The sequence below is a fragment of the Carcharhinus amblyrhynchos genome, chromosome 15 (genome assembly GCF_965287045.1).
Source record: "Carcharhinus amblyrhynchos chromosome 15, sCarAmb.v2.hapA, whole genome shotgun sequence".
NCBI lineage: Eukaryota > Metazoa > Chordata > Chondrichthyes > Carcharhiniformes > Carcharhinidae > Carcharhinus > Carcharhinus amblyrhynchos.
Genome location: NC_137338.1, coordinates 73,997,320 through 74,006,467, shown reverse-complemented (window position 1 = coordinate 74,006,467; position 9,148 = coordinate 73,997,320). Strand labels below are relative to the sequence as shown.

General features: G+C 40.6%; 1 protein-coding gene across 1 annotated transcript; it reads right to left on the bottom strand.

Annotated features, from left to right (window-relative positions):
• Window positions 1-303: 303 nt before the first annotated feature.
• Window positions 304-8,869, bottom strand: nudt15 (nudix (nucleoside diphosphate linked moiety X)-type motif 15). Its single transcript, XM_080204220.1, has 3 exons — window positions 8,663-8,869; window positions 6,626-6,822; window positions 304-751 (listed from the first exon to the last, which is right to left on the bottom strand). The coding sequence occupies exons 1-3, from the start codon at window positions 8,818-8,820 to the stop codon at window positions 594-596; spliced, it is 513 nt and encodes a 170-aa protein (XP_080060346.1). The 5' UTR covers window positions 8,821-8,869; the 3' UTR covers window positions 304-593.
• Window positions 8,870-9,148: the final 279 nt, after the last annotated feature.

Sequence of the window (9,148 nt, the reverse complement as noted above, 5' to 3'; positions counted from 1 at the left end):
TCACTGTGTGTGGAATTTGCACGTTCTCCTTGTCTGTGTGGGTTTCCTCCAGGTACTCCGGTTTCCTCCCACAGTCCAAAGATGTGCAGGTTAGGTTGATTGGCCATGCTAAGACATTGCCCCTCAGTGTCCAGGGATGCATCGGTTAGAAGGATTAGTGGGTATAGTATATAGGGATATGGGGGTAGGGCCTGGGTGGGATTGTGTTTGGTGCAGACTTGATGGGCTGAAGGGCCTCTTTCTGCACTGTAGGGTTTGATTACATAAAATAATATATTGAGAGTTTATAGAAAATAAACCACAAACATCAGCTGTTGCATAACTGAACATAAGTTTGAAGGATTTTAAGCACAGGTTGTTTTCCCCAATCCTTAACCTTTGGTATGTTATATTTCCAAAATAAAACTACATCTTCAAGATTTGAAATTTTATTAACTAATTTGATACAATTTGTACATTGAATTAGGGAGATACATGTAAGCTTTGGTCAGCTTTATGAATGACTCCATGATAAAAATGAATCAGTTCCACTGGTTTCTTCAGATTCTAAAATATCATTTGTGATACCACACATCTTGTAACTTTATTCATCTTCATATACAATGATCAGGATGATTACCCTCATTTGGTGGTGAATTTTTAGCACCATTAAGTCTTTCTTTAAAAGGATGATAAACTTCTCTTACACAAGCTAAAGGACAGAACAGCTGGTCTGTTGGCGGAAGGTCTTCCCACTTGATCCAATCCCATCCTGGAAGAAAGACATGACAAGCTCATGTGAAACTTATGTCCTCTCTGGTACTTAATTGAATGTGAAATTCTCTGGGCTGCCCGGAGGACAAGAGATGCTGTACAGGTCTAGGTTCAGTCATTCTCAGATTTTTTTTCTGAAACAGCCAAGAACATGCAGAAACCCTCAAGTCTCAAATTCAGAATTACTGCAAACTCTATACCCAATTGTAGGATTTAAATTTTCCCTATATAAGATGAGAAATAGGAAATGGTCCTTATTCGGGAATTTCAGCCTGTTTAAAATTTAGTTTCCAAGAGCAGCTCATGCTTTCCCCCTATTTGCACAGCTTACATCACCCTGTCCGTTTGGACTTAGACAACATGGTTATCTGGAGCCCAAGTAAATTTAACCTCGTACAGGTTCCATTCAGAAAATGCCTTTGCTATAAATCTGCCAAAGTTCTCAATTCAGGAATTGTCCTTTTAGATTGGAAAATTGCAAATATTTAACTGTTTAATAAAATTGAGTAAGCAAAGCCAGGCAATCATACAGCCATTAAGCTTCATCTCTTGTGGGGAAGATAAAGTTACTGAGCACTTGAGAAAAATTTGAACTGATTTGAGAAAGTCGAAATGGATGTATATTAGGTAGGTTGTGTCTAACAATCTAATTGGGTTGTGAGGCAATAGCTACCTTAGTAGATGGAAGAATGTCAATGGATGTAGTTTATATGGACTTCCAGAATGCATTGGGATTCCATATACAGACAACCACATTTCCAGTTGAAGTAGCAGTGAGACTAAACAGGTGGGTGGGGGGAATTTCACTGATAACTATATTAATAACTTGCATAAATGTAAATACATCCAACTTTGCAGATGTATTAAAATTAAAGTTTTAAAGTTTTTATTTATTAGTTATAAGTAGGCTTACACTAACACTGCAATGAAGCCACTGTGGAAGAAGTAGGTGTCATTATAAGTAATGGAGAAAACAAAAATTATGAAGACATTGATCAATAAAGTGATTCGATAATAAATACTATGGCCTGTATCAAAATTCATCTGCCAATGAGAAATCATCTGATTTGGACCAAAAAAGATTAGAGTTCCGTTTTTTTAAATGGGGACAGGCTAGAAACAGTGGAGATCCAGAGATTTAGTAGTCCATGTAGCATGTCATGAAAATATAATTGAAGTATTTAAAAAAAGGCTAAGGGAATGTTAAACGAGAGGGCTTAAAATGTAAAGGGGGAAGTGTTTTGCTGTAGCTATGCAAAGCCCTGATTAGACCATGTGGATAATATGAACAGCTCTGGGCACAGACTTTAGAAACTATTTTATTAACAATATCTAACTTTAGGTTGAATATATATATGTAAAGATTTTTTTTCCAGTTTTTATGAACCTTGGTGCTCAGGAGTCTAGATAAACATATGACTGAAAGGTTTCAAGTGTCTGGGTTTGATGGTATAAATTGAACTTTTAACAAGGTCTTACAATCCTTGAAATGAGAGAGGTGGGCTAAAAGTTCAGCGATTCCAAAGCAAGCACAAATTAAAAGAAGCTTTACTGTTGCCTAGTGACAGTGATGCAGGGTCATGGACGCATAAATAGCAGGAGTTGATCTCGAGTGTTCAGTATGTATGCATTAGAAAGAGAAGACTGGGATTTTAAGCTCTGAAGAAAAACTACAAGGCGGTAGGACAGCAGTTAACTGAATAATCAGTTTAGCAGCATGGAAGGTAGTTTAGGAACTAATTTCTTTGCTCTACAGCTGAAGAAACAGTGAGCTTGGAGTGTAGTTTTTGGATGTTTGAGAGAGAGAGAATTTGGATGAGAAGCATCAAGTGAATGTTTGGTCCCAAGCAAGAAGCCTTTGTATCAAGCTAGTGGTAACTTTTCATTGGTTTGTGCATTTGTAAAGGTATTGCCACAGCAAAGGAATAGTGGGGATTTGAATTGTTATCTTTTGTTTGTGTTGAGATCATTCCAAACTTTTTGTCTGATTCATGTTATTCACTTTTCTTTCAATAAAATATTTTATTCTTTGTATAAAAGTTTATCAACAGTTGTGTACAGGACTGGTTTTTGTAGATTGGAAGGTATAAATGTCATCCCACTATTTAAGAAGGGAGAAAGAGAAAAATGTGGAAATACAGACTAATTAACTTTACATCAGTAGCAAGGAAAATATTAGAATTTATTCAGTATGGGCTTATGATTGGGAAATCATGTTTGACAACTTCATTTTTTGAGAATTTTATTAACAGAATTGATAGAGGGAGTCAGTGAACATAATATACTTGCACTTTGAGAAGACGTTTGATAAAAGTGCCTCACAGGAGGCTGGTTAACAAAATTAAAGCACATGGAATAGGAGATATACTGGTCTGGATTAAGGATTGACCAACAGGCAGAAAACAAAGTAGGAGTAAACAGGTCATTGACAGGCTGTGACTAGTGGGGTACTGGTAGGATCAGCTGGGTCCCAACTGTTTACAATATGTATTGATTTGGATGCGAGGACCAAATATCATATTTCCAAGTTGGCAGATGAGACAGAACTAGGTGGGAATGTGTGGGTAAGATGCAAAGTGGCTTCAAGAGGATTTGGACAGACTTGGTGAGTGGGCAAGAACATGATGGATGGAATGAGATTAACCATTTTGGTAGGAGGAACAGATAAGAGTATTTCTCAGCTGGTTGGAGATTAGAAAGTGTAGATGTAGAAAGGTACCTGGGCGTCCTCGTCAGTAAGTCACTGAAAGGTAACTTGCAGGTTCAGCAACCAAGAGAATAAATACAAATGTGGCAAAGTCTTTCTTCAATTGTAGAGAACTTTGGTTACACTGCATCTGGTGTACTATGTGCAGTTTTGGTACCCTTAAGAAGGATGTTATTGTCATAGGGGTGCACCTAAGGGTCACTGAACTTGTTCCCAGGATGGTAGGAGTATCCTGTGAAGAGAGATTAGGGAAACTGGGCCTATATTCTCAAATTGTGAAGAATGGGAGGTGATGTCATTGATATCTACAAAGTACTTAAAAGAAACTGACAGGTAGCTACAGCTAAGTTTCCCTGGTTGGAGAGGCCAGAGCCAGAAGACAGAAGGGGGAAACCATCTAGGAATGAGGCGAGGAGAAATATTTTTACTCAGAGGGCTGTGGAAGCTCCATCATCCAATAAGTTTAAAGTAGAGTTTGATAATTTTCTAAATGCCAGGGATATAAAAGAATATGGGAATAATGTTGTAAAAAGGCACTTTAAGTAGTGAGCCATGGATGTATTGAATAACTGAGCAGGTTGGCAGACTGAATAGCTTACTCCTGTTTTGATGTTACTAATCTGGGCCCAACAATAAGGTTACACCATTCTATCAGTGCCAATGCATTTTCTGTTCTGTATCATGTTCAATGTGCTTTTAAAAACACATGTTGATGGCCAGACAGATATTATACATAATTTTACAATGAATATTAAGTCTAAGATTGCTATTCAGACTTGGTCTGTAGAATTTTTTTGACTTGAACAAAGAAAATTGCAGCTCAGGAACAGGCCATTCGGTCATCTAAGCCTGCACCAATCATGCTGTCCGACTGAACTAAAGCGCCCTACCAGTCCAGAGACCATTATCCCTCTATTTCCATCCTATTCATGTATTTGTCAAGACGCCCCTTAAAAGTCACTATCATACCTGCTTCCACGACCTCCCCAGCAGCAAGTTCCAAGCAACCACCACCCCCCACATTAAAAAAGCCTCATATCTCCTCAAAACATTGCCCATTGCACCTTAAGCCCTCTAGTAATTGACTCTTCCACCCTGGGGAAAAGCTTCTGCCTATCCACTTTGTTCAGAAGTTGAGGGGTGACCTGATAGAAGTCTACAAGATTGAGGGATCTTGTAGACTTCTATCAGGTCACCCCTCAACTTCTGTCGTTGCAATGAGAACAAATCAAGTTTCTCTAACTTCTCCTCATAGCCCTCCATGCCAGGCAACATCCTTGTAAATCTTTTTTGTACCCTCTCCAAAGCCTTCACATCCTTCTAATAATGTGGTAACCAGAATCGAACACTATATTCCAAGTGCAGCCTAACTAAGGTTGTATAAAGCTGCAACATGACTTGCCAATTTTTAAACTCAATGCCCTGGCTGATGAAGGCAAGCATGCCTTATGCCTTCTTGACTACCTTCTCCATCTGCATTGCCACTTCCAGTGATCTGTGTACCTGTACACTCAGATGCCCCTGCTTCCCAATACTCTTAAGGATTCTGCCATTTACTGTATATTTCCTGTCTGTATTAGGCTTTCCAAAATGCATTACCTCACATTTGTGCGGATTAAAGTCCACCTATCATCTCTCCATTCAAGTCTCCAACCGATCTAAATCCTGCTGTATCCTTTGATAGTCCTCATCGCTATCCGCAAATCCATCAGCATTTAAGTCGTCCACAAAATTACCAATCAAACCAGTTACACTTTCCTCCAAATCATTTACATATATTGCAAACAGCAAAAGTCTCAGCACTGATCTGAGAAACATCACTTGCACAGCCCTCCATTCAGAAACGCACCCTTCCACTGCCACCCTGTCTTCTATGACCGAGCCAGTTATGTGTCCACCCTGCCAGCTCACCCCTGATCCCATGTGACTTCATCTTCTGTACAGACTACCATGAGGGACCTTGTCAAAGGCCTTGTTGAAGTCCACGTAGACAACACCCACTGCCCTACCTTCAATCATCTTTGTCACTTTCTCGAAAAACTTAATCAAGTTAGTGAGACACGACCTCCCCTTCACAAAACCATGTTGCCTCACACTTATTTCCAAGTAGGAGTAAATCCTGTCTCGAAGAATCCTCTCCAATAATTTCCCTACCACTGAACGAAGGATCATTGGCCTGTAATTACCTGGATTACTCTTGCTACCCTTCTTAAACAAAGGAACAACATAGCTATTCTCCAGTCTTCTGGAATCTCCCCTATAATGTGGGGATACCAACACTGGACTGGGGTAAACACATTAAGTCATCTCACAATACCAGGTAAAGTCCATGACAATGCAAGTCTTTGACTTGAGTAAATTGAGTTTTTGTCTATATGTACCCTGTTTGTGAACACAGCTCCCACTCACTTGATGAAGGGGCAGTGCTCCAAAAGCTTGTGACTGTGCTACCAAATAAACCTGTTGGACTTTAACCTAGTGTTGTGAGACTTCTTACTGTGATCTCCCCTGTAGCCAGTGAGGATACAAAGATTTGTCTCAAGGCCTCGCAATTTCCTCCCTTGCCTCTCTGTATTCTGTGGTATATCCCATCAGGCCCTGGGGATTTATCTACCTTAATGTTTCCCAAGAACCCCAATATTTCCTTGTTTTTGATCTCAACATGACAAACTATCCCTTTTCCAGACTCATCATCCACCAATTCCTTCTCTTTGGTGATGCAAAGTGCTCACTTAATACTTTACCCATTTCCTCTGGTTCCATGCATAGATTCGTTCCCCTGTCCTTGAGTGGGCCAACCCTCTTGCTATTTATGTATAAAAAGCCTTAGGATTTTCCTTAATCCGCTGGCCAATGATTTTTTGTGACCCCTTTTAGCCTTCAAAAAAAATCTCAACTTAAACTTTTAATATCAACTGTAGTTGGATTTGAACCTGCATTTCCAGAACATTACTCTGGGTATCTGGATTACTTATCCAGTGACAATAGCACTATGCCATTGTCATAAATTAATACAAAACAGTAGAAAATATTGGACATTCTATTTTACATTATTTATGAAAGAAAATGCTGTGAGGAGATAAGACAGTGAGGAAATACAGGGGTCTGAGACTGAACAGATTTAGAATCATATTCAAATTACTTGTAAAACAATAAGAAATTTACCCTCATTCTTCTGTGGTTCTAAATTCTTTGGCTCCGAATCATAATCCATATTGACTTCTCCTTGCATGAAAATTGTGACGTAGTGATAATTTTCTTCTAACTTGATGCTATTTACAACAGTTGCAAAGTACACATTCTTCAAGTGAAGCCCCGTCTCTTCAAGAACTTCCCGTTTAGCACAGTCTTCCCAGTTTTCTCTATTAAAGAATTTAAAAATAAGCCATGTCAATACAAATTCTCAAACTCTTCAAACCTATTTACAACTTATAAATAAGTTCTAGTATGCTATATACTAAGAAATCCCAATAGAAGTCTCATTTTCAATCTTCCATTTACACAAAGATTTACAGCACAAAGATCATTCCACCCATTGTCTGTGTCTTATTAATACTTTATTTGTTTGATTGAACTGCACCATAAACTATACTCTTGGTTTTCCGTCCCATCCCCATGAACTAAGGCAAATATTATGAATAAAGTTGAAAGGTATAATACATTGGTGTCCCAATATTTGCAACTATGACATTCTACATCAGGCCCCTCCCTACTTAAAGTACTTGACTGACTTCATTTATGTGCCAGTGTCATTTTTGAGCTGACTGCCAGGCATCATATACTGTATGTTCTCTTATAAAGAGATAATTGCATCCCTGAAAAGTACAACTTTAACAACTTGAAGTTCCCATTAAAACCAATGTATAAAGTGCATTTAAATTCTTTAGGGCCTTTGTCAGAAGAAAGAAAAAATTCTAAATTGGAATACATTGCACTGCTTAATTCCTATATTGGTTATCACAAGAACCTGAGCATAAAAGTAGTATGCTAACTTTAAAGTTGCTTTCTGTTCACCATACACAATCACCATATAGGCTTCTCCCTGTTAGTTGAGATGGACTCTTCCTCTCACTGGTTCATGGTCTCTGCCACTCCCAGAACTGCTCTCTCACCAGAGACCCTCCAGACCCTTGTCACTTATTTCAGCGAAATTCCACTTCCACCACCGCTTCAGCAATTAGCGGTGATAGCAACACAAGCATTGTGGTGCAGCATTTCAATGTACACACACTGTGCCAAGCCCCCTCAATTTCTCTAATCCTTAGCGTAAATTGTAAAACGACAATCAAAGTAGGAATGGGGCTCAAAGGAGATCATCTTGTGGAGATAAAAACTCTTTGCCCTTGTCATCATTAGAAACGAGGATGCTCCCAATGCACCAGTAAAGGAGGAGTTGTGGTTATGTTGGCTAGGATTAAAATAGAGAGATAATTAGAAGGTTGGCCATACTTAAAAGCAGAGATCACTCATTCTAGAGAGGATGTTGAGGGATGGGTAGAAATTGAACAGTTTCAATTTTCTAATCTTCCTGGGATCTGGAATCATAGAAATAGAATTCCTACAGTACAGAAAGAGGCTGTTCAGTCCACCAAGTTTGCACCAACCACAATCCCACCCCGGCCCTACCCCCATATCCCTACGTATTTACCCACTAATCCCTCTAACCTACACATCTGAGGACACTAAGAGCAATTTTAGCATGGCCAATCAACCTAATCCACGCATACACAAGCAGAACATACAAACTCCACACTGACAGCGACCCAAGCCGGGAATCAAACCCAGGTCCCTGGAGCTATGAAGCAGCAGTGCTAACCACTGTGCTACCGTGTCGCCCTAGGGATCCAGGCATCTAGGGATGCTGTTAGAGAAGATTCTCATATAAACAAAAATGCTGCAGATGGTGGAACGTGAAACAAGACAACAAATGCTGGCATCACCTGTGGAGAGAGGAGTCATGTGGACGTTTCAAGTCCGCATGACTCCTCTTCAGAGAAGATTCTCAATCGGTTCATTCTCCAGATCTTCAATAACTGAATCCAATGACTATTCACTTGTATTTTGACTCCAATTGTCTGACCAGTTGGGATTTAACAAATGGTTAATCCATTTAAAAAGAAAACTAATTGCGATATTAATGAAAGACAGTGAACTGCATTCATTACAGTGATCATTCAATACAGCTATGCAGAGAGACTATACCCGAATTCCAGGTGGCCCCCAGGCAGCTGGAAAGTACCTGCTCCGATCGAGCCTTTCCTTTTACCGAGCAGGACACAACCCGGTCGCCCCAAACGGGTCACCACAACCGCCACCCCTACGCCCGGCCGCCGCGCCACTAAACAGCCGTTACCAGCCATCTCGAGCGTGAGTGACACCAAACCACACTGGCAGTCAGACGATGAATACAGCCCAGCGCGCCTGCGCGGCCTCAGGTCATCACCTGCCCGGGCGGGGGAGACACACGCAGAGACCGGACGGATGAGGTTGGTACACACGCGCGGGCTTGGGTGGCTCTTTTGTTCCTGGGGCGGGGGCGGGGGCGAACTGCACGCACGCGTAACCCGAGTTGGCGATTGGATGCGGGGGGAATATACGCAAGCGCGTTCTCGGGCGGCCGTTGAGGGCGGAGCGGGGTGGGATGTATCCACGTGGAGGATGAACGCACGCGTGGGCTCGGTGGCGGTT